Raw genomic sequence first — 25695 nt, 5'->3', positions numbered from 1 at the left:
GACCACAGTATATTGTTCTGCTTGGAGACATAGCAAGGGTTAATATGATTACTCCTGCACTGGGTGAGATCCTTCCTTTCAGGCCACATTATGAATATGATGGGCAACGTCTTGTCTCCAACAGACCACTTGCCAGACTCTATTTGATCACTTATCTTGTTCTTTCTAAAGTGAAGCTGCTAGGAGAGGTCATGAGACATTGTCTCAACAGTCAGCAATATGCACATGATACCAAGCTCTATTTTATTTGCAGTGCTGATAGCAATGTTACATAACTATTCTGGTGCCTGGCCAAGATTAGCAAGTGGATGAAAGGCAGCTGTCTGAAGCTAAACCAAATCAAGACAGAGATGATTTTGATGGAACGAGGGATGCCTTTTGAATACCTGGAAAACAGTGTAGCATCTTACATTTTTGAAGGAGTCTGCCCTCAGATTACCAAATAGCTTTGTTCTGTGGGAATTCTCTTAGGCTCCTCATTCTTTCTGGACATGCACAGAGTTAAGTTTGCCATCTGTGGCTGGAAATAAGGCTTACACCCCTTGCTTTCTGTTACTGACCTGGCAAGTGATCCATGCCTTTGCCGCTTCCAGACTAGATTACTACAGCTCACTGTATTTAGGAATTAGTACACTACTGTTAAAGCTCTACCTAATCCAAAACAAGCAGCCCATCTCAGCATCAATGGCTGTTAAGAACACATCACCCTTGTGCTCTGCTTGCTACATTGACTCCCCATAGGACATTAGGTACATTTAAAGATGACAAATGTGATTTTAAGGCCCTCCAGACGTTTAACTAGACCACTTAAAAGAGCGATGCCTCTTGCTAAGGAAACACAACTTTCTTCCAGAGTTACGCCCTACAGAAAAGAAGAAACTACCAACAATTTTTTCTTGTGAGGCTGGGGAAACAGAGCCTTCTTGGCATCTGGCCCAAGACTAAAACCAGAGGAGGTAAGGATGACCACAGACCTTACTGCCTTTATAATGAGTATGAAATTCACTCCTTTAGCTTTGCCTTTCCACAACATCAGCAACATGTAAGAAAAGAGGAAGAGGAGTAGCTCTTGCATGCACACACTAAAAAATATTCTTGCAACCTCTTGGGGAGGAGGAGGAAGAATTCTCATCCACCTCTTGAGCTCTTTCTTATTTTCAGTTTGTTTGGGGGCATATTCAGATATTAAAGTGATGGGTGGGTGCTAGAGAAGAACCTAATAGAGAACACTGGAAGATTTTTCTCCAAGTATATTATATTTCAATTTGACTTCAGGGTCTACAAATTGGGTGCTGCTTCTCATCTGAATCTAGTCTGCATTAGAACTAATTATAACCTTTTTTACATAATGCATTAAATTACTATGCGAGAAATCATTAAAATAATCAGTTGTTACTCACAGTAAAATGATACCAGGAAATTAAGTTTAAAGTAGGTATTTTAATAGACCATGTAATTCAGTGCTAGATCTTTATTTTATGGAAAGATGGTGTCTCATTAAATATTTGAGAAAATGTATTAAAATAAGGAAAAAAGAGTTAAGGGGCACATTATATAAGACTTTTCTTAAATAAACTATTATATAATTGGACCAGTGCTGCAGTCCTTACTCAAGGAAAACTAGCATTTTGACATGAAGTTATTTGTTTAGTTTTAAAATATATATTTAGATTTAAAAATAACAGAATGATAGATGTGAGAACAGAGAGAAAAGAGGGAGTTAATATTTTAATACTAATTTGTGATTTGATTTTATTTGTTAAAAAAATAGAGAGATACATAAGTGATTGCTTATATGGTGACATACTGTTTGCCTGTAAAATGTAATGAACACAAATATAGAGAAATGTCTTGCTCTGAGGGTCTTACAATCTAAAACTAGACCAAATGCATGCCTTAAGTAGAAAGATAGACATTAATAGTATGGAATCCGTAGCGGTAAGGGGGTGTCACATGCCCAACAGGAATAAGATGTTAATAAAACCCATGTTTCCTGTTACAACATAAAATCACACTTAACTGTTTAGTGACAAGTTATTGCTGACTTACTGCCATTTTAACAGCTACCATTAAACATTTTTAACTTTTTAATAAAAAGACAGGAAAAGAAGAAAAAACAGTGGAAGCATTTACAACTTAAACAGTGAAGTCTTTCATTGTAACAGTTTTCCTTGTTCCATTTCAGCTGTATAGTGTCCTTTATGGTTGGAAATCTCTGGTTGGTAGTCTTTAGATACTATGAAAGATGGTATTAACTGCACTTTTTTGTGGAGAAATGAGCAAAAAGTTACTTTAGTTGGTCCTGAGCTGCTGCTGCTGTGCTGTTCAAGTATGGTCCTGGTTCCTTTAAGGGAAAACATGGTGAACTCACATATAAAGAATAACAAAGATAGAAAATGTAACTTCTTTCTCTGGTGATGACTTTCAATTGCAACCTCACTGCTGGGGAAACACAGGCACACACATGGTCTTATTGCCACTCTGAGATCTGGCATTGTTTTTAGTTTGCCTTTCTTGTTCACAGTAGTGTAGCAAAGTTGTGTTGCCCAGCTAAGGCAGAGTCTCATTAGACAGAAGACGAGAAATAGAAAAAAGGGAGAAATAAGGTGGGAAAGAACATGACGCATTAGGAAGGGTATGATGGCAGGAACCAAAGACTGGCATCCTAGGTGGTGTTCAGGAGTCAGCCAGTTGTGGGGTGGGAAAGGTGAGGGCAGATGTGAGCGTATAGGAGAGTGGTCATAGGCGCTGGAACTAGGGGTGTTGGGAGTGCTGCAGCACCCTCGGGCTTGAAGTAGTTTCCATTATATACAGGGTTTACAGTTTGAGTCAATGGCTCTCAGCACCCCCACTAGAAAAGTTGTTCCAGCACCTCTGATAATGGTGTCATCTGTTCCCACTATGGCTTGGTCTTGTCAAGGCATGTTTCTGGTTCAGAACGATGAAGGCCCCGTGGTGGTGTGATGCATCCCAGAAGATGGTGTGGGCAGCAGCAACCAGGATGGTGAAGCTTGCTCCTTCTTCTGCTGTTTTCATTTAGTAACCCTCCACATAAACAGTGTCCAAGAAGAGGCAGTCACTCCTCCCATTAAAATGAACAAATTTAACACATTGTGGTGATTTCAACTATAAACATTTCTTCCCATTTCTAGAATCTTTTATCTTATTGTTATTGCAACCTGTGACTTTAGCAGGAACCTGGAAGACCTTTGGGTAGTTTTGGGAAACAATGCTCTCTTTGTTCTTTAGATTTACTTACACATGCAAAATTTTACAAACTAACAGTGTCTTAACTCTTTTTCACTTGTATTCTCACAAAGTTATCCATGATAAATTTAGATAAGATGTTCATGTTCTGAATACTGTAATCCAACCCTGCCTCCAAAAGGTTCTAAATTACACATTTATAATTATCCATGAAAAATGTACATTTTATTTTCCTTCAAAAGTTATTTTCTTTGTTTTATGTCTTTACCATTGCCCTGTCAGTCCAGTGCACATAACACACCATGTTAGTCAAGAGTGCTTAAATTGGAGTTCAGTCAGATGTTTACCTCTTTTCAGATGTGTTGGTTTTTAGTCACTCTGAGCTATTAGCTTTTTTTAGTTTATTCCTTTCTCAGAGAACTAGTAGATAGTGTGAATCAAGCTTTCCTAAAATCCAGCAATGGAAAGGTGCAGGTCATACTCAGTGGTGGAAATCTCCTAGAAAATTCATGAAGCCAGGTCAAAGTGATTCAGCTTGGAAAATACTAATTTTGAGTTTTCTTGCTTTCACGTGACCATTTATTTTTTAGTCCAACATCACCTTTGATTTCCTAAGATACTGTGAAACAATCTTTCTTAATTTGCTGCACGGAAGCATAAACAGTATTAACTGTAGGCCCAGTATTTTTAAACTTGCATTATTGGAATGTGTATTTTCAGTTTATAACTTTCCATTTGAAGGTTTTGAAAGTATAGTCATGTGTGTTTCTCCCATCTCACGTGAGCTTTCTTCATGAGCTGACCTGACGGCACTTGAAACTGATATACTAACTTGACGTTTCAGTATTTTCATTATCCTCCTCTTGTATCCTTTACATGCAAAGAAATAGATGAAAGGATCCATGCAGCAGTTAAAATTCATCAGAAACACAGTGTAATGGAGGGACTTCTGGAAGGTTTGCTGTTCACTGCACAAAGGATTATATTGAAGCTTCTTGATCATGTGTTGGATAATTGCAATGTGATAAGGAGTAAAACAGATGACAAACACGACAATTACAAAAATGATTGTGTTGATGGCCTTTTTGTTTATCCCTGATTTTTCAGTTAATGGGTTTTCCTTAGCAGTTTGAAAAAGTTTGCAACTAATTTGAGAATAACAAAATAGTATAATTCCAAGGGGAATGATGTACCCTATTAAACAGGCAGCAAGAAGTATCCACGGTAGATGTGGAATTTTTTCAAAGTTTGGATATTCCATGCATGTAGTCCTTTCTCCTTCCTCGTTTGACATGGACTGTATGAGCAATGGAAGTGTTTGGCTAAATACAAGAAACCAGACAAATATACAAATATACTTGGCATGTTTAATTCTTCTGATTTTGTTGTATCGAAAAGGGTGGACTACGGCAAAAAACCTGTCAATACTCAAGCAAGTCATAAAGTTTACACCTGCGTATGTGTTGATATAAAATATGAGAGCAGTTAGTCTGCAAAGTGTTTCTCCAAATGGCCAATGAAATCCTAGTGCATAGTATGCTATTCGTGTAGGCAAGGCAGTAGTAAAAAGAATGTCTGAGAGGACAAGATTTGTGGAATAGAGGGTAGTAGAGTTGATTTTTTTTCTGTTTTTAAAAATGACAACGAGGGCAAGTCCATTTCCAAACACACCAAGAATTAAAATAAAGCTGTAAAACACAGGCAGTAAGATCCTTGCTGTATTTTGATGTTCATACAGGTCGCAGGAGTTTGTCTGAGGAGTTGTAAAAGCTGTGGTGACAGTGACCATTTTCACAACTGGTGTTTCGGGAGGAAATGCCATAGCTCTACAAAAAAGAAAAAAAAAACAAAAGGGAACATTTTTTAATAAATATAGACAAACTTCTTCCCCATAGCAGCAGCCAACTGATCTTGCATCAGCCAACATTGTAAAACCTGAAATGAAACTTGATTATGATGAAATAATTTTTTTAAGGTGGTTTAAAAAAAGTTCAGCTCTCTTGCTTTGATCAAAGAAAACAAAACCATGCAGAAAGCAAAACTTGGGTGAATTGGGGAATTTCTGGGTTAGAAGAATATCTTTTTGTAGAAAATAAATGTTTGAGGTTAGAGAGAGAACTTTTAAAGAAGCCTGGGGGGAAAAAAGCCCTCAGTTTTGTTTAAAAGTAAAATGACACATAATCATGTGAAGTCACCAAAGGTCAGATAACTACAGAAACCTTTTAAAAGTTGTTTTTGTGAATTTTAGGGAGTTTTTATTTGTTTTTTGTTCCTTTTTAATTTGCTAAGAGGTTCTGGCAGTGATATTAAATTTGTGACTTATTTTAGCATGTAACTAGAACTTAATTCATAGAGACCAGGCCTTATCAACATTAAGCCTATAACAATTGAACTGAAACCTTCCAAACTCATTTAACTCTAGAACGAAAAGGTTGTTTTCTGCGACATAGTCCAAGTATAGTTGATTTCAAGTGGTTACTCACTGAAGCTGCTTTTCAGTGGTTCTTGGAACAGGCGTGTAATCTAGGTATAATATATCATACTTGTTGACTAAATGGGAATACAGTAAATTCAGAATAGCTTTAAATATATTTTTAAAAATATGAGAGGACATGATTGACCTAGCAGGCCTTTGGGACTCAAAGTCTGCAACTCTTGATTTTCGGGGCCTATAAATATAAAAGCTAATGTAATAGAATTATAGAAATTAGAGATGCAAAACACCTATAACATCATTCAGTTCATCTCCTTGTGAATGCAGAATGTGCCCTATGATGCTTTTCTAGTGCTTTGTTTAGTCTAATTGTAAATGCCCTAAGTGATGGGGCTTCCACCATTTCCCTTTGAGAGACTGTTCCACAAGAATTTTCTCTTGCCATGCAGACTAAATTTTCTTAAAGTTTTCTTGTTCCACCTAAGTACACGTAAGTGTACCACACAAAATAATTCCTCTCCCTCCTTGGTACCACTACCCTTAAAATATGTGTGTACTTTTGCTATGTTCCTCGTTAGTTTTTACTTAGTGAAATTATGCATGACATTTTAGCTCAGTTTTTTAAAGCAGATTTCATTGTGTAAAGCACTAGAAGATTGGTTTGCATTTTGAGGCTATTGCTAGTGAGATTTAAAAAAAACAAAACAACTCTAATGTAATGGAGCCACCTTTATGTGAACATGCTTTACTCATTACTCATGAGTGATCTGATTATTATAACTCATTTCTTTCCTCTCCTTTCCCCCTTTTTGTCAGTCTATAACCCCCATGTGTCATGCCTGAATTTAGTTTAAAAGAACTTGAAGAACGGTGCCTGTCTCCATTTCAATGAAGTGCATAGCACACTTTTCTCAGTGTAATAATAATAATAATAGAAGGGTTTGAAAGTTAGTCATAAAGACCACAGTCTCCTTTGCACTTTCTTTGTAGCCACTCAAGGTTGGCTATTGGGGCCTACGAATGCCTTGGCCACAGGATATAATTGATTTATGGGGGTAGTGTTGCTAGCGGTGTTAGAACTTTCACAAGCTCTGTCCTGGCTGGCTTCCAGTAGCTGAGACAGCTCTTTTGTTGAGAAGCCAGTGTGACCTCGCGGGGCAGACTGTTCAAGACTGAGAAACCGTTCCCAGAGAGTAATCATCAGTGATTCACCGTCAAGCTGGAAGGGCATAACGAGTGGGGTCCCACAGGGATTGGTCCTGGGCTCCAGTACTGTTCAGTATTTTCATTAGTGATGTAGATAATGGCATAGAGAGTACACTTATAAAGTTTGCGGACAATACCAAGGTGGGAGGTGTTGCAAGTGCTTTGGAAGTATTGTGTGTCCCTTTTGAGGTATTATTCAGTACACAACATTTAAAAACAATTTCAGACTTCTGTGTCTGAATAAATACATTATATAGAAAATATCAGAACACATTTCTAAAATGTTCCAGATTATTAGTTTTACAATGTACAGTTTCCATTAAGATGCATAAGAATTAAAAGATTGATATCCTTCACTCTGAATGTCCTTTTTATTTCAAGTTGGTCACAATTCCGTTTACTTATAGTACATACTGTATCATAGTATTAGTCTGGTCACTGAGTCCTGGCTCGATTAGCAGCAGTTTATACAGTTCTGCGTAAAGAATAAATCTGTAGATGTGTGGATCACGTATTTCAGATCTTAAATTAAGCTATAAACATCTGCATATAGTGCCTAATGTCAGGGTAGTTATATTAAGCTAGATCATCTTTGAGACAGACTCTTCCAGGTAATATATCAGCTCCATAGTTGTACTATTACAGAAGTCTATGTGAGAGAGAATGGTCAGACAGCTGGTACTGATAAATATTACAGGTAAGCAGTGGCAGCTTTTTCTTGAAGATTCATCATAAAATACGTACCAGATATCAGAGATCAGAATACTTCATTCTGGGTTGGAATTAAAATCTGAAATGGATTTTTATATCTTGGTTAAGACACTTGGCTACAGCTTTTCTGGGATTTAGTTTGCCTTGTTTGAGCCTAGAGATTGCTGAGCCTTTTCAAGTGATAAACTTGAAGTAATAGCTTCTTCATGCTTTCAGTGGAGAGCCTAATATGAATTTGTGTAAGTAAGCTTCAAAGTAAGCTTTGAATAGGAAAACCTGGTGTAAAGTAATGTCCATTATTTAGTGTTCATGAAAGCAAAATTTACAGACATTAGTTGTTTGGTTATGAAAAAGCACTTGCTAAGAATTGCTGTATAATTATATTTCTGACTATAATTTTATTTGAATTGGTTATGGATCATTCAGAGCATTTTGGCATGGTGTGAGTGGTCATTTAATAATGCATTTATCTTCGTGAGAATTGCTCAGATTTCCTTTCCTACTTCTTCTCTCCTCTTGACGTTATAATATTCCCTTGTTGCAAAAAATAATCTATCAATCTAATCTAATTTAGTCTAATCTAATCTCATCTAATCTCCTGGGTGCTTCTATAAGCATTTAAATACAGGAAATGGGTGCTTCTTATTTCCGTCTCTTGTATTTGATCTTTTCTGGCCACATCTTGACCATTCACTATGGTACCCCTCTTCCACCCAGCTCTCCCTCAGGTAACTAGACATTACTACTTCTTGAGGAATTTCTAATATACAGAGTACATACTATGCAAATACATATAACTGCAATATAGAAAAAACATAGTAGTTTAGTGAAAATATTGTTTTTGCTAAGCAAGAGTAGACGTTCATAAATTGTATCTGTAGCCTTTATTAAAATATAAATTGAAATATAAATATGTGACTTCTGTTGCTATGTTACAGCGTAATATTACTTGCATTCTTATGCTGAACTGAAGCTGTTAGTACTCTGTTATTGCTCAGATATCAGGCTGATGTGCCTGGTATAAAAACATAGATATACAGAGAGAGAATCTTGGCTGGATTGGTCTTGCCTTTTCTTGCTAACACTGGACTGGCAACCATTAAGGAGAAACTTACTTCCTAGAGGAAGGTGTCTACAGTATTATTAATTAGTCCAAGAGTGATCTTTCCCTGTTCCTTGATATCCAGGCTGCTGTCTGTTTGTTTCTTGGCAGTAATCATTATTGCTTAGTTCATTATGTGACTAGAGTACATGACTCCTTCTCCAAAACCTCTATCACAATCCACTAGGTGGTAGAAAAGGGCAGTAGTGTTCTACGTGTTCTTGCCTGACCAAAAGTGGAGCAGATCACTTCTTCAGTGTTCCAAGCCTCAGCTTAATTAAACAGTTACTTGACTCCCACACCTTGGTATGACTGCACTGTGCTCCCATTGAGCCACTGGTTCAATTCAGCACTGTGCACTGAATTGACTTTGTCTGTCATATTTCAGAGTAGCAGCCGTGTTAGTCTGTATTCGCAAAAAGAACAGAAGTACTTGTGGCACCTTAGAGACTAACAAATTTATTTGAGCATAAGCTTTCATAGGCTACAGCCCACTTCTTCAGATGCATAGAATGGAACATATAGTAAGGAGATATATATACATACAGAACATGAAAAGGTGGAAGTAGCCATATCAACTCTAAGAGGCTAAATAATTAAGATGAGCTATAATCAGCAGGAGGAAAAAAACTTTTGTAGTGATAATCAAGATGAGCCATTGCAGACAGTTGACAAGAGGTGTGAGGATAGAGTCAATCTGTGTAATGACTCAGATTCAACCTGTGTAATGACATGGCTAACACCTCTTGTCAACTGTCTGCAATGGCCCATCTTGATTATCACTACAAAAGTTTTTTTTCCCCTCCTGCTGATCATAGCTCATCTTAATTACTTAGCCTCTTAGAGTTGATATGGCTATTTCCACCTTTTCATGTTCTGTATGTATATATATCTCCTTACTATATGTTCCATTCTATGCATCTGAAGAAGTGGTCTATAACCCACAAAAGCTTATGCTCAAATAAATTTGTTAGTCTCTAAGGTGCCACTAGTATTCCTGTTCTTTTTGTCTGTCATAAATCACAATATGTCTTTAAGCAGCCTTCAGCAATTGCTACTGGAATGCTTTTACTTTATTATATTGTTAAACCAAATGTCCCCCTCATGTCACCTATGTTGAAATACTGCTTCCCTGTGCTTAATTTTAAAGAAAATTATAGAGATGAACTGTGGTTTTACAAACTGTGTTGTACCTTATTAGAAAGATGTATCGAGAAAACTGTATCAGGGAATTTCAGCAACCACTTTGATGCCCTTGACATATCAATGGTTTGCTTCCTTGCTCTGCGTATTAGGCTGATAAATGTGAATATAACTTTAATTGTTTGTCAGTGTTACACCTGCATGAACTGACGATTCTCAATTTTTATCATGCTTTTCTTGTCAAGTTAATTTAATGTAGAGGTTTGAAAAACATAACTATTAAGTTAGCACTTTAGAACACACTTTCACAATTCCTAGAATACAAAATGGATATTTCATGCTACTGGAAGTCATATTCTTTTTCCAGTATAGTGAAGAACGTTATAGTGATATGGTTGTTTTGATTTTTAGTTTTGTCTGAATGAGACAATACATGAGAATGGGTAAATGCGGGTGCATTGTGGGCTGCAAATAATTTGATTGCATTGATTCATAGATTAATAGATTTTAAGTCCAGAAAGGAACATTTAATAATGTATTATAACCTCCTGTATAACACAGGCCATAGAATTATACCAGTTACCTCTGTATTGATCACAATAACTTGTGTTGGACTACAGCGCTGGCTGTACTCCACGTCTGCCTGGGGAATAACGACTGCAGCGCTGGTGCTGCAGCGCTGGGGTGCCAGTGTAAACAGTGATTAATCTTACTACGCTGTAACTGATCTCTGGAATTTTCCCATAATGCTTTTAACTAAAGAACTCTCTTTGTTTTGTTATGATGCCTCTCTTTGTTTTGTTGTGAACTCGGGGCTCCCGGAGCTGCTTATCTAAAAAACAAACACAGCTACTGTTTGCTGTGAATGAGGCAGGCAGGGGGATGAATGTCCACAGCGTAGTGTTTGCCTGAGGAGAGAAACAGCATGGGGGGAGGGGGAGAAGGGAGTCGGTCGGAGCAGCTGCTTATCTGGTCTGCAGGCTATTTGCATTTAAGAGTGAATGAGGGGTCGGGGAAGTGGTCAAAATTTGCAAGGCAGGAAGCTGATAGTGTCAGCTCCAAAAATCCACCCTCTCTCTCTCCCCCACGCTCCCTGTCACACTCCACCCCACCCCGCTCTTTTGAAAAGCACGTTGCAGCCACTTGAACGCTGGGATAGCTGCCCATAATGCACCACTCCCAACACCGCTGCAAATGCTGCAAATGTGGCCACACTGCAGCGCTAGTAGCTGTCAGTGTGGCCACACTCCAACGCTTTCCCTACACAGCTGTACGAAGACAGCTGTAACTCCCAGCGCTGCACATCTGCAAGTGTAGCCAAGCCCTAAAGCATATATTCCAAAAAGCAGGGCTTTGGAGCAGAGCCCGGAACTGGAGTGTGGAGCAGCTCTGGAGCAGTGGAGCTGCATGTTTTTGCCTGGAGCTGGAGCGGAGCCGGAGCACAGCTCCAAAGGCCTGCCAAAAAGGCATCCATTCTTGGTTTGAAGATTTCAGGAGATGGAGAATCCACCACTTTGTTTAGTATTTTGTTCCAGTGATTACTCTCCCTTGCTCTTTAAAAATGGGTGCCTTATTTCTAATTTAAATTTGTCTGGATTTAACTTCCAGCCATTGATTTTTGTTATGCGTTTCTCCACTAGATTAAAGAGCCCTTTAGTTCCTTATTTTCTCCCCCTGAAGATACTTGCGCACCATAATCAAGTCACTTCTCAGTCTTCTCTTTGAGAAACTAAACAGATTGAGCTTTTTAAGTCTGTGACTGTAAGGCAGCCCTCAAATCATTTTTTACTCTTTTCTGCACCCTCTCCAATTTTTCAATATCCTTTTAAAAATATGGTCATCAGATTTGGACACAGTATTCCAATGTTGGTTTCACAATTGCTGTATAAAGAGGTAAAAATCAACTCCCTAGTTACTCCCTTACTTATCCATCCAATGTTGAATTAACCCTTTTTGCCACAAAATCACACTGGGAGATCATGTTGAGTTGCTTGTCCACTATGAGCCCTAATTCCTTTTCAGAATCACTGCTTTCCAGGATACAGCCCCCCAGGAGCGGCGCCAGAGTTTCTGGCGCCCTAGGCAGAATTCGGGAGGCGGCATTTTGTGCGCTTCCCACGGGGCGCGGGAGCTTCCAGTTCCACTCCCATCGCGCCGCCGAAGAAGGACCTTCCGCCGAAATGCCGCAGGCAACAGCGGCAGTCATTGAGCTGTTCAATTGCCTGCCACTGTTTTCCGCGGCACGTCGGCAGAAGGTCCTTCTGCGGCGGTGCAACGGGAGCGGAACCGGAAGCTCCCATGCACCCTGTGGGGAGCGCACAAAACGCCGCCCCCCGAATCCTGGCGCCCTAGGCAACCGCCTAGGGTCGCCTAATGGAATCGCCGACTCTGCAGCCCCCCCATTCTGTAGGTATGGCCCTGTATTCCTTGTTCCTAGATATATGACCTTACATTTGGCTGTATTAAAATACATTATGTCTGATTGGGTCCAGTTTGCCAAATTATCCACATCGCTCTGTATGAGTGTCATCTGTAAATTTTATCAGCAGTGAGTCTGCATTTATTTCGAGATCACTGGTAAAAATGTTCACTAACATCAGACCTAGAACTGATCCCTGTAGAAACCCATTAGAAGATCCGCCATTTGATGATATTAAAAAGCTACTTTTTGAGATCTGTCAGTTAGCCAGGTCTTAATCTATTTAATGAGCGCTTTATTGATGTTGTATAGTGTTAATATTTTAATTAGAATGCCATGCCGTACTAAGATGCCTTACAAAAGTAGAAGGCCTGGTCTTCACTTAAAATTTAGATTGACAGACCTACATCACTCTGGGGTGTGAGCAGATCTAACCCCCAGCATAGCCAAGGTTAGGTCAGTAGAAGAGTGCAAGAATTACTTACAGCGATGGAAAAGTCCCTCCTTTCACTGTAGGAAGCATCCACACTACAGTGCCATAGCTATGCTGCTGTAGCGCCTGTAATGTAGACAAGGTTTAAGTATATGATATCTGTGCAGTTACCTTCATTCATCCCAGACTGAAATCCAGTTTATTTGACAAGCACTATTTTCCATAAAACCATGTTGACTGGCATTCATTATATTAATATCCTTCAATTCATTAATTGAATCTCATATCAGCTTTTCCATTATTTTGCCCAGGATTGATGTCAAACTCACCAGCCTATGACTCAGGTCATCCTGCTTGCCCTTTTCAAATATTAGCATAACATTAGCACTCTTTCATTTAATTAGACAGTTGTTACTAAATGATAATATAATATTTTGTTCTATATTTCTATTGTAGCACCCAGAGGTCCTGGCCAGGATAAGGTCTCCATTGTGCTATTTCTATATTAAAAAAAGCCATGACTTCTGCCTTGAGAAGTTTGTAAATCAAAATCCCTGATCCTGCAAGCACTTAGCAAATGATTAACTATACATATGCATGTAGTCCTGTTAAATTTAGTGGAACTGTTCATGTGCATAATATTAAATATATGTGTAAGTATTTGCAGGATTGGGGCATTAGATTGTATACATTTGGACTGTATAGAAGAGATGCAACTATTTCTCCCCCATACTGGCCTAGCTGACTGAATTTTTCTTTTTGTTTTCTCCTTTTGCTATAATATGGATGAATGAAAATAATCTACTACCTATCTTCTCACCAGGGTATGGCATGTGTAAATGGCTACAACCACATATAAAACATTATCCACAAATTGAAGTGATCTGTGCATCGTTTTGTCTTTATAATTTTTATTGTTTGGAGGAGAGCAAGCATTATAAGAGTGGAAAGACAATTGTTATTTACTCTGTATATAAGACTGGTTTATTTATTCTAGTATGGCACACGTGATATTTCTTTAACAAAAAGGCAAGGAATAATAATAATTTATTTTATAATTGGTTAAAAAGAGAATAGAAGGCAGGTGAGAGGAAGGGAGAGAGACCAGCCACCAAATTCTCTGTTAGCTTGACTCCAATGATCTGTGGTTTGAGATTTGTCAGACCTTTTTCAGTATGGAGCATGATTAGACACTGTAGTGCTGTGGGATTTTTGTTTGTTTTTTGTTTTAATTAATGTATTGCTCTTATCCTTATGAAATTTCCTTTGTCTGCTTCTTGCAAGGGTGACTTAAGTTGCAGGAAAAGTTGAGAGAAAAGTTTTGGAATCTGGTGGCAGGCTTAACATTATATTGAAGACAGAGAAGAAATAATATGAAAGGTTTGAGTATATTTATTTAACCTTTGTCAACATGATGGATTTCTTTTCTTCTTTCCTTCTCCAACCTAGGCTGAGGGACTCTCACCTCACGCCCCATTTTAGCCTCAGCCATCTTTTTTTATCAGCCATTTTTGCTGATATATTAGTTTTAACAAAGTTATGAATGTTAGAAATTTGCGTGCTAAATGAGTGCAAGAGAACATTTTAGGAGAGAGATTGGTGTGCATTAGCAGCTTGGAAAATGTGCAAGGTTTCAGAACAGATTGAGAGGCTGCAGGAAGGCTTGCCCTAGACTATCCTGCCTCTTTTTAACACCCCAGCCTTCTTATGTGGTGTTTTTAATATATTATATTGATTTCATATTTCTCAGGGCTGTTGAGCTGTGCCCAAAATACAGTGGTATGTCTAGATCCAGTGAAATTTGAACTCTGACTGAGGAGTGGATCCCTAAGTTGCTACCTGGGCACGGTAAGCAGGTCCATAGCCACCTTTTGGGCCTTGTACTCTGTGTTTTATGAGGGAGTTTTGAGGCCAGTCCCTGGACCTATCCTTTCAACAGAGGCGCTAGCGCAGATATTGTAAGCAATACACCAAAGCATAGATAGAGCATGTGCTCCTTGAAGTACACATTAATTAATAGTGCCATTGAAAAAGTACACACATAAAGAGCACCAGTACACTAGTTACAAGATATATGTTTTGCTTCCAAGGAGTGCACATTCATGCAGATTATTTGTGAGTTGTTTCTCTTAAAATGCATCTAGGAAATAAATGCAAAACACTATGTTAACAGAACACTAATGTTGCACAATTAAAATAAAAAGTAAGAAAATGCAAAAGTTAGGGTTACCATAGTAAAGATAACTCTGCTGTCTTGGAAATATGTACTGTAGTGTCTTCTATTCCTGTTTTTCTATATTTAAAATTTTAATTTATTATATTTTTAAATGCTTAACAGTACTCAGGATGTGCGAAATGGCTGAGTTGGTGTTTCTGTAGGAAATTTATCATGTTTATTTCCTGGGGAGATTATTTTAACTGTACTTTGGATAATGTTTTATGACAGTCTTTATGACAGTCTTTTGCATTCTAAAGTAATAGAAATTTCAATACAATTAGTGTAAACAAAAGGGGAAGAACAGAAGTACTGCTTGTTCAACAAGCTAATGAAAGTGCAGTAGGACGTCTAATGTCTACTGCCTAGTTATTGGTCATGTACCATTTCCCTTTTATATTTAGAAATAAAATCCAAATCTTTGCTTAGTTTTTTTTGTTCTTTAAAATAAATATGTAAGATTTGTCTGCCCAGCATTCATTTGCCACTCTACAATGATAAATGAGTGATGGACAAAAAACATGTTGGAAAGGAAATAAATTTCATTTCAACTTCCAAAGGTGACTTACAAACCACTAGTGCACAAAAGATTTTAAAAAGTCTGAAAAGTCCTGGCATTGTCTGGGGAAGGGGGAGAGAGAAAGTGTGAGTAAGGGAGAAAGAACACAAGCCCAAGTGGTTTCTCACACGCACATCCCATTTTGTTGTTGCAGGAAAGATGCCTGTAGTAGTGGGGACAGTGGGCAATAAAGGCATAGTAATTTATCTGTTGCAAAGTGTAACAGAGGTTCCCAAACTGGTGAATCATTTGCTGTTCCACAAAGAGCTAGCTGGTTACATGGTGTTGGCGCGCCTTGTTTTCAGTAATTATATTGGATTAAGACAGCTTTAAATAAATATATATTAAATACTTCTGTAATATTACTTTAGCATGTAAACAAGTGGTGCTCTGCGATTGTGAATAAAGGGAGGGTAGTGTGTGTGGTCTGGCTGAATGGGAGAGGTGTACACTTAACGAATTTCTCTCTCTGCATGTGGTCTATGTGGGTTATGAAAAATGTGCGAGTAACACCTATAGTTGTTAGGACGATTTAGTGCTTAGACCAAGCTGATGTTGAGACAACTAAACTCCTTTCACTTAAAATTTTTAAACTGAATAAGGGAAGAACCAAAAAATGTAGCATCCGAAAAACTCTGAACCATTTAAAATAACACTCCTAAAATCAAGTAACATTTCAAATGGCAACTTGTGCTTTAGCACTGAAAGCGCTCTGCCTTATAATTAATACATTATTGATGTGTAACCTGTCCTGGTGCAGTATCTGTTTTATTTATTAAAAGCTACATAACTGTAATGACTGGCTGTTAAAAACAGTTATCGAGAAGCATTCAGTCGCTCCATTCAAAGAGAGCAGATTAAAGTAATAGCAATATGACCTGGTGGGTTAATAATCCATATAGCTACCAAAGCTCACCTTTTCTGATCTTTTTACTGTCCATGTGCTTAAAGATCTATGGGTTGTCTTTGTTTTGTTTGAAAAGTTAAATGAGAATTAAGAGTTGCTAAATTTGAAAAATGTTATTTTTTTTAATGTTTTTTTTTAATGTTCCACTGCAGTATAAAAAATTATCAGTCTTATCAGTAGGGGATATTTTTAAAAATCAAATAGCCGGTAACATTGCATTAACTTCAGCATATGAAGATATTTTGGGGCAAAAAGTGTAAGCAACTGCATTTTGGAAAAAGGAGCAACTATTCAGAAAAAGCTTTGAAAAAACAGTACATGTCAAAAGATGAAGGAGAAATTCTTACATGCATCCTGGCAAATTATCATTACTATATTGTTTTTAAGTATGAGTAAAGTTTTGATTAAGAAGCAGTTGGGTTGAAAATAGTCTAAAGATTGTTTCATAGCTTGTAATATCACAAATATTTCCAGGCTATCTGCTGCCGCAGTACAAGTGTGCTTTCAGAAACTCTCAAACTATTGAAGTATCTTACCAGGTTCATTGAGTGACATGCACAGAAAGAGAGAGAGAGAGAGAGAGAGAGAGAGAGAGAGATTTTAACTTAGAAATATGAAGTCTTTGTTTGACACATTGAAATATTTACTGAAAAATATTTTCTTCCACATTAATCTCTACATTGATATGATTTAAATTACATTATTTTGCAAAAACTCCATCCTAATGCAGCAATGAACTTTTGCATTTTGTTTTTCAAAAGGCTATATTATAAATAAAACATTTTAATTCAACTTGTTTATCATTGAACCCAAAGATGAATTGGTACCTGGATTAAAAAGTAACTGATAGTCTCTCTATTGTAACTTGCCTGAGTAAACTGTTTTAGTGGCATAGAATTTCTCCTGTTGACATTTCTCTCTCCCACCCAGAAAGACTACATCCATCCAGCCACATGAGAAAATTCAGTACAATACAAGAATACATTAACTTCCTGGAACTGTTTGTTGTATTTCAATTAAAACAGCAAATTATTTTTTAGTACTTACATATCAGTGGCTTTTTAGATCCTCTGTGCAGTAATTGTATAGGGCAGTGTAGCTTAACTATGAATGTTTCCCTTTTGCTCATTGTTTTTAGGAGTGATTACGTGAGACTGTCCTTTTATGGAGTGGTGATATTTTTCCCCCCCTTGTGCTTGAAGTATTTTTTCTGTACTCTGATGTTGATTCGCTACCTGAGTTTTTAAGGGAAGTGAAAGCACCTCTCTGTTTGAGGTGTCTTTCTGCTTCTTTTTAAATTAATCTGTTCAAAAAAGAGATTAACTAGAAACAAAAAGCCCCTAGAAGTTATGTATCACTAACTTCCATAGAAGGGACTTTACCAAGACTTTTGCTTAGTTGAACCTTTAACCAACTGAAAATTCCAGAAAGAAAAACTCTTCATGTTACTTTCAAAAGAATGAATGCATTTTAAATTTGTGTGTGGCAAAGAGCTCTGTACTTAAGAATCAGTGCTTCTTTAAAAATGTTTTGCAGATTATTCAACTAAATGACATGGTGATAGGTACTATATAAAAGTAGTACTCTCAGTGGTCCATGTTCATACTATCAGTGCTTCGAGATCATAGAGAGCAGATTTTTAGAAAGATATTCTTTGAAACTGTCTATAGTAGAGTTGACAAGGTGGGTGAGGAAATAGCCTTTATTGGGCCAACTTCTGTTGGTGAGAAACACAGTCTTTCAAGCTACACAGAGCTCTTCTTCAGGTGTATCTTGAAAGCTTGTCTCTCTCATCAACAGAAGTTGGTCCAGTAAAAGATATTACCTCTCCCACGTTGTCTCTCTAATATCCTGGGACCGACACGGCTACAACACTGTATGTAGTAGAGCAGTAGTTTTCAAACTTTTTTTCAATTGAAGAAAATTGTTGATGCTCATGACCAACGGAGCTGGGGATGAGGGGTTTGGGGTGCAGGAGGGGGTTCTGGGTTTGAGGGGGGGCTCAGAGCTGGGGGTGCAGGAGGGGGTCAGGGCTCTAGTCTGGGGGTGCAGGCTCTGGGGTGGGGCTGGGGATGAGGGGTTTGTGGTGCAGGAAGGGGCTCCAGGTTTGGTGGGGGGCTGAGGATTGGGGAATGGGCTTATCTTGGGCGGCCTCCTGGTCAGCGGCACAGCAGGGGTGCTACGGCAGGCTTCCTGCCTGTCTTGGCATCGCGGACCGCGCTGCACCCCGGAAGTGGCCAGCAGCAGGTCCAGCTCCTAGGCGGAGGTACGCATGTGTCTCCACATGGCTCTCGCCTGCAGGCACTGCCACCCCCAGCTCCCATTGGCCAGGAGACGGTGCTCGGGGCGGGGGCAGTGTGTGGAGCCCTGTGGCTCCCCTGTCTAGGAGCTGGACCTGGTGCTGGCTGCTTCCGGGGCGCAGCGCAGTGTCGGAACAGGTAGGGACTAGCCTGCCTTAGCCGGGCAACACCGCCGATGGGACTTTCAATGGCCCGGTCGGCAGTGCTGATCAGAGCTGCCACGACCCAGTGCCTTACAGTATGCGACCCAGTACTGGGTCATGACCTGCAGTTTGAAAACCACTGTAGTAGAGTAAGCATTCTAGTCATTCTAGGGACTGTGTCTTCTCATTAAGTTTGCAGAGCGCTTATTGTACTTTGATCACTACTGCAATACAAATAATAAATAACAGCACAGGTATAAGATACTCATGTCAAAAGTGCCACAAATAATTAAATTGTAAAAATTTTAAACTGATCCCAAAAAGATTGGCTTTATTGGGACACATTAGGAAAAATGAAAGGAATGGTGTTTCAGAATTTTATGATAAGCTATTGTCACCTGGTATAACTTTTTTTTTTTCAAATAGCTAAATCATCTACTTGCTAACAAGGTTATTGAGATCAATGACGGATGGAAAATCCTGTCACTTGCTTTTACGACTGTAATCGAGAATTACCTGGGATTTCCCCCAGAAACTCCTACTGATCAGTTCTGCAAAAACTGGGCTGTGTTTAGTGGCCTGGTTGAGTGACCTGGTTTTAAAATCTGAGTGAGTAGGCTTAGTTAGGAAGTAGATTACTAAAAGGTCTGATCCTTTAAGATACTGAATGCCTCCTCAGTGATGCTGAGCCCCCTCAGATCCATGGAGCTGAGTAGTTGGTTAGGCCTATCAGCACCTCATTAGATCAGGCCCTTGTGGTGTATTTCTGTTCCAGCACCAGATTCAGAAAGCTTTGGGATGATATATCTTTTTTCTTTTTCTTTGTGAAGGCGGGGATGGAGGAGTTAAACTGCGTCATTACATGCTTTACTATAGAATAGAATTAATTTCTATGAGGAATTGAGAGAGAAACTAATGTTTGAAGGGAAATTATACAAATTACACTTGACTAGACAAAGCAATACTGCCACTCTATTCTGTGCCCAGCAGTAAAAATACTTAGTACACCATCAGAAATGTCTAAATATGAAGTCTGGGTGTGATACTTGAGCAAGGGCTGACTGTCTTTTTGTCCTGTGTTTGTACAGCTTCTTAGCACTTTGGGTCCCAGTGCAGGATAAATAATAATATCAAAAGAATTAGATTATTAACTGTCATCCTTTTCAAGGTTGCTTTTGCCATTGAAAATGTCACCAAAATGCCCCCTTCCCTTTCTCATACCTGAGCTGATACCGTCATGCATAGCTTTGATAAATTGGATTACTAGAATGTACTTTCTTGGGCCACACAGAAAGCTTATCCAGGGTCCCCAGCTAGCACAATGTGGCAGTGTAGTAATTGTTGGGTTGGAGGAACTCTGCTGGAGTTCTTCACTACTTGGTTTCTGTTGTTATGCCACTCCTGTCACTGCAGTATCTGACTGCCAGTTCCAGAGTTTCATCTCCATTTGTACGCATAAGTATCACAGACCTGGTCAAGCACCCTTTTGTGGCCGCTCACTAGGCTGCTGTGAGGGAATTCAGCCGCTGGATCCAGTGTGCTTTAAGCCTTTGGAGTCTGAGCCAAGTCCGGGCACTCCCGCTGTCTTGGGGACTCTAGGCATACTCTTAGGGTGCAGATCCTCCTAAAAACTGAAACCTTGCAGTCCAGTTGCCTAGCTCCCGTCGCTAGTGTTGACCCATGAGGCTCTCCCTGAGCTGAGACATCCTCTCCCAGAACTCCAGCTGTGTGGATGTTCTGAATCCACAGGTTAAGTCTTGAAAGGGGCATGTGATGATTGTAACACATAACACACAGACCACCATTGCTCTTCAATAGCACGAAAAAACCATAGATCTATACAAAAATAAACCCTACGCACGTTCCCTGCCTCAGTTTCCTCATCATTCTAGAGCATTCAGAAAATGGTTCAAGTTTAATGACCTTCTGTATTGATAGCCCTGTACCACTACCCCCACTACCCCTTGGAATTTCTGTGCAACATGAAGATATAGAGACAATGGAGAAGACAGCCAGCTCCCAGTTTGCAGTCTGATAAAGACGCATACAGAGAGCTCAGACAGAATTCGTAAGTTGTACAGACAGATTTCCCAAATCATCATTGTAGGTTGCTTGTTTGTTTGAGGGTTTTGGTATGTAGGAGGGTTGCATGTAAGCTAATGGGCTTATGTGTTCTTAGGGAAGGCAAGATCTAAGAAATACACTTTGTATTTTGAGCAGTTGTGGTACTTCTGTCTACCTACTGACATAAAGGCCTCATCATTTTAATATTTGAGCACCTCACAAGCATTAGTGAATTTATCCTCACAGTGCCTCTGTGAGGTAGGGGAAGTATCATTATCACCTTTTTGCAGAGAGAACTGAGGCACAGAGCTATGAAGTGATTTGCCCAAGGTCACACATGGAGTTTGTGGTAGAGACAGGAATAGAACCCAGGTCTCCTGAGTCCTAGTCTAGGGCCATAACTGTAGGGCAATCCTTCCTCTCAAGATCAGGTCCTCTTCTTTGAGGAAGAGTTATATAGTCTGGGGCCAGCTCCTGAGTGATTCCTATCTCGTGTATAGGTGAGCTTCACTCTTCTGGGAACAGTTTCATTATCCTGAGGATCCCAGTGGGTGAGCTAGTCTTTAGGTTTTCTGGATTCTGTTTAACGTTTTCAGAATAAGGACTGACCCCTTAAGCTTAACCTGGGGCTTTGTGGGCAGTCAGCAGAGAGCAGAGCATTGAGGTGATTTGCTCTTGGTAACGTGTGTTACTTAGGATGCGTAGTGTTGCATTTTGCATTAATGGCAGTTTTCTCAGGGCTCTTGCTCTCAAGCCCAAATAAATTTAATTGCCATGAATGTTGTTTTAGCTTACGTGTCTGCATGGCACTCTATAAACAGTACAGGACAGACCCGTTTACGCACGAATCTGCTTAATGCGTGGTAGTGTCATGCCTCCCAATGCTACCTATTTAACAGGCGAGACTCCTTGACACATGGTACAAGAACTTGCTATGTAGTGCTACAGATTTGCTCACTAACTCACTGACATAGACATCGACTGGAAGTGGGGAGCGAAAACGTGTTGTATGTCTTTACCGCTGACGGGGGGGAAGAGGCAGCAACATTAAAGCACTGCTGTGGCAAAGGATCCTGCTGCGCTTTAAGGTCCTTGCCCCTTTGGCCACCGACGGGGGCAGGGGCAAAGGGAGGAGCTGCCCCCGGGCCAGTTATTTAAAAGGTCCGGGGCTCTGGACGCTGCTACTGCAGCAACGGCATCTGGAGCCCCAGGCCCTTTAAATCGCCACAGGAACCCTAGGCGGCACAGACCAGGCAGTCTGGAAGGGCTGGCTGGGGGATGCTGACCCTAGCCCTGCCCCTTTCACCCTGGGCCCTGCCCCTTCCGGGGGCCCGAGCCACCCCCGCCCCATACCGGTAAGTGTCCTGAGTTACTTTCACCCCTGTGTAGTAGTAGTAATCTTTTTATTAGATTACACATTTGAATTTATATTCTTGCAAAGCGCCGTTAACAGATAGGCCTACAGTATTTGAGATGCTGCGAATACATATGTAATCCTAGATGATTATATGTGTGTATATATAGAGATATTAAGATATTTCAGCATGGCCCTCTTAACACGCAGTCTGTTAACATGTGGTCGTTACGGCTTGACTCCCAACATCTGTGTGTATGTACTAAAGAAAAATGTGTAGTAGTTAGTAATAACAGTAGTATAATGGGTTATTCCAAGTGAAATCACTTAAGGGTTATTTCTGCAAATTTTACTCCCACAAAACTTCCATTAACTACAGGGGAAATTTTTGCAGATGTACCTCCGCAGGATCAGCTCCCTAATCTTTACTTTATCAGTTGTAAAACCAGATCTCTTTTCCCAAACTTTGCACTGACATTTGCTAATTTTAAAAGTATTTAATTTTCAGCTGTTTTAATTTTTTTAAATTTTGAGTATTGTCTTTTTCTCTTGAAGAAAAGGATAGGTAGGAGTGCCTAACTGATCTTTTCTATATCAGCTCTCTATATCAGCTCATAGTTTATACACCTCTGCATTACAGAATCTCCTGGGTTTTGTTTCCCTGTGTTCCAGACAAAATAGGTCCATCACTTTAAACTTTTAGGCTATGAAAACCCTCCTTTCCATTTTTTTTAATATATAACACCAATAACATAACACGTATAACATATTGCTTTTTTCTAAACCTTTGCTATGTTTGTTTTGCAACGAGTGTACTGAAATTGAATGTACTTGTCTAAGTGATGAGCGTGTAAATGTAGAACATTGTGTTACAGTAGATCTGTGGTCTGGATATGTTATCCATGTTGCATGTTCAAAGTTTGTTCTGTTCATATTCATATTCTAAGTTTTCACTTTTTTGAAAATGTAAGTTTCTAGCCCCCATGGCTGGAAAGGTTATGATCCAAATCTGAACAGAACATAAACTCAAGTTTGTAGATAGTCTGAAACTTTGGCTTTGAGAAATTCACAACTACTCTCCCACCCTTCCCCCAAACTCCCAATTTATCTGATTTTGGTATTGACTCTAAAGTCTAATGAGGACACCTGAAAGGTCAGCATAAATTATTTTATAGCTGATTATTTTGTGGATAGAGTGGGGTAGCGGCTGTGAGTGAATCCACTTAGGAGGGGGTTTACGAATTACTGAAAGAAAGGAAATGTAGAGGGAAGAAAGGAGAGACACAACGTCAGAAAAGAGAGAAAGAAAATGAAGATGGTGAAGAAGGACAAGGAAAGGCCAGAAACAGCAGTGGTCCTAAAGGAGAGCATGTTTTCCCACTGAGTGATATTGACTGGGATAATACCTTATTGAACAATTACGTTAAATCAAAGTTTTAGGATCCAGTCCTGTAATTTACAAGGTGTGGGTGGATTGTTGTCCCTGTAAGGATTGAAGTGGACACAGACATCTACTTGTGTGTTATAAATGTCAGGATCTGGGCCTTAGGCAGATATAAATACCATATTCAACCTTTGATTCATGTGCTCAACTCCCATTGACATCTTTGGAAGAACAGCTGTAGATCAATGGAAGTGTATAGTCCTAAATGTATGTCCAAACCATATAACTTAATTAAAAGTGCAGAATATGTCCCTTTGCACAAAATGAGTTTGATAATCCTGATTCACAGTGAGTTTAAACGATTTCTTTATTGGTCTCTGTAAACGGGTCGACTCACCCCTGCAGCGCCTCCTACTGGTTGCTCTGGGAATTTAGCTCAGTCCAGCCCTGGAGCACCCTCTGCAGGCTGGTGATCCACCTGTCTTCAGGCCCCCCGTGTCCCTCCCTGGACCCGGTGCCCTTTTACATGGGGTGCTGCCCCCTAGCAGTAACCCCTTTCTCTCTGGGTCTCCCCTTCTGTCTCAGGGAACCCCCACCCTCTATCCCTACCTTGCCTCAGTATTTGGCTACTGCCAGTCATTGTATAGCCCCACAGTCTGGGGCAGACTGCAGTATCAGCCTACTCATCACTGGCAAGGAGGGTTTGGACCTGCTGCCTTGGCCTACCCCTGGGCTGCCCTCTGCAACCCACAGTATCTGTTGGCCCACTGCTAGGCCGCAGCCTGGGGCTTTCTAGGCTGGAGCTCCCCAGCTCCTCAGCCTTCCCCAGCCCTGCTGCACTCAGATATTCAGTCTCAAGCTCCTAAGCAGCCAGGCCCATCTCTCTCTGAAGGCAGAGAGAGACTGCCTGGGCTCCTGGCTCGTAGCCTTTTATAGGGGCCAGCTGTGGCCTGATTGTGGTGTGGCCCAGCTGCAGCTACTTCCCCAATCAGCCCAGCTTGAGAGTAGCAGCTCTCAAGCCCTGCCAAGCCGCTTTCAACCCCCTTAAAACCCCGGAGCAGGGAATCCACCCTGCTACAGTCTCTGTCTGTACTGAGCTGTTCACAATGTTAGGATTTTGCTCCTCTGAGAAACTGAAATTCAGTCAGAACCCATGTAAAGTCCAAATGGGTATAAGTAGGAGGTATGGATTGAAACTAAATAAAATAAAGTTTTAGAGTAAATATCAGAAGTTCTAACAATGGGGAGTAGCCTCCCAATGAAATTCTGTAACATCTGTGTTTTGAACATTTGAAATGGAGCTGGCCAAGGCATTCAAAAATGTAGGAACCAATCCATCATTGTTAATGAGATGAGTGAATAGGCCTTTTCAATCTCACATTGCTGTGAAGATCATCCTCTCTATTTAAAGTAAACATGTATTACTTAACCAAAAAGACAAACAATGTAATAGTTGGTTGCTAAACTCTAATGGCAACTAGAGTGAAGAAATATTGAGGTAATCAGTTATGGTATCATGTGAAAACTACATTTGCTGTTGAGGCAAAAGTTTAAAAAAAAAACGAGTTTGCTGTAGATCTTCTAATGGATTGATATTAGCTATTGTGTCTGTTATCAGGAATTGAACAGTTGAGTGTAGGAGGGTTGATTCTACTCTCTATTGCACTGGATTAGGTTGAGGTAACGCCACCGAATTTCAGTGGAATTAATCTGACATAAAACTAGTGTTACAGAGTGGAGTTAGAAATTAATAAAACTGGGCATGATAAAAGTACAGAACATAATGGTGGTGTAAAGAAAGTAAATCAGAAGCTCTAGTATAAAAAAATAAGCATGGCAAATGAAATTGGAATGAAGCAAATTTAAAACTGATAAGAGGAAATATTTTTTACACAATGGATAATTAGCCTGTGGAACTCAGTGCCTCAAGATATTCAGACCAACATTTTAGTAATATTAAAAAAAAAAGAAAGAGACATAAGGACAAGGAGAGCATCTCATCTGCAGTTACATTAATTATGATTTTTAAGGGGCATTGCCACAAATCTTTCAGGGCATAAACCAGTTGCTAACATATTGATTGGTATCACCAATAATTGATTGTCTACTTTCCC

The 25695-nt window shown here is 39.6% G+C and overlaps 2 protein-coding genes across 4 annotated transcripts in view; one reads left to right on the top strand and one right to left on the bottom strand.

Annotated features, from left to right (window-relative positions):
• The window catches only part of UBAC2 (UBA domain containing 2), a 194988-nt gene that overhangs the window by 105368 nt on the left and 63925 nt on the right, over positions 1-25695 (top strand). The gene's annotated exons all lie outside the window — the stretch shown is intronic.
• Positions 1081-17461, bottom strand: LOC123366026 (G-protein coupled receptor 183-like). 2 transcript variants are annotated; one of them, XM_045009112.1, is made up of 3 exons: positions 17384-17461; positions 12708-12781; positions 1081-5033 (listed from the first exon to the last, which is right to left on the bottom strand). In XM_045009112.1, exons 2-3 carry the CDS (start codon positions 12743-12745, stop codon positions 3929-3931), a joined length of 1143 nt encoding a protein of 380 aa, XP_044865047.1. In that variant the 5' UTR covers positions 12746-12781; positions 17384-17461; the 3' UTR covers positions 1081-3928. The 2 variants fall into 2 exon arrangements, with proteins under 2 accessions (XP_044865047.1, XP_044865055.1); XM_045009120.1 differs by lacking the exon at positions 12708-12781 and having other exon boundaries at positions 17384-17455.

This window comes from Mauremys mutica, chromosome 1 (assembly GCF_020497125.1).
Source record: "Mauremys mutica isolate MM-2020 ecotype Southern chromosome 1, ASM2049712v1, whole genome shotgun sequence".
NCBI lineage: Eukaryota > Metazoa > Chordata > Testudines > Geoemydidae > Mauremys > Mauremys mutica.
This window is presented reverse-complemented; position numbering and strand designations above follow the sequence as displayed.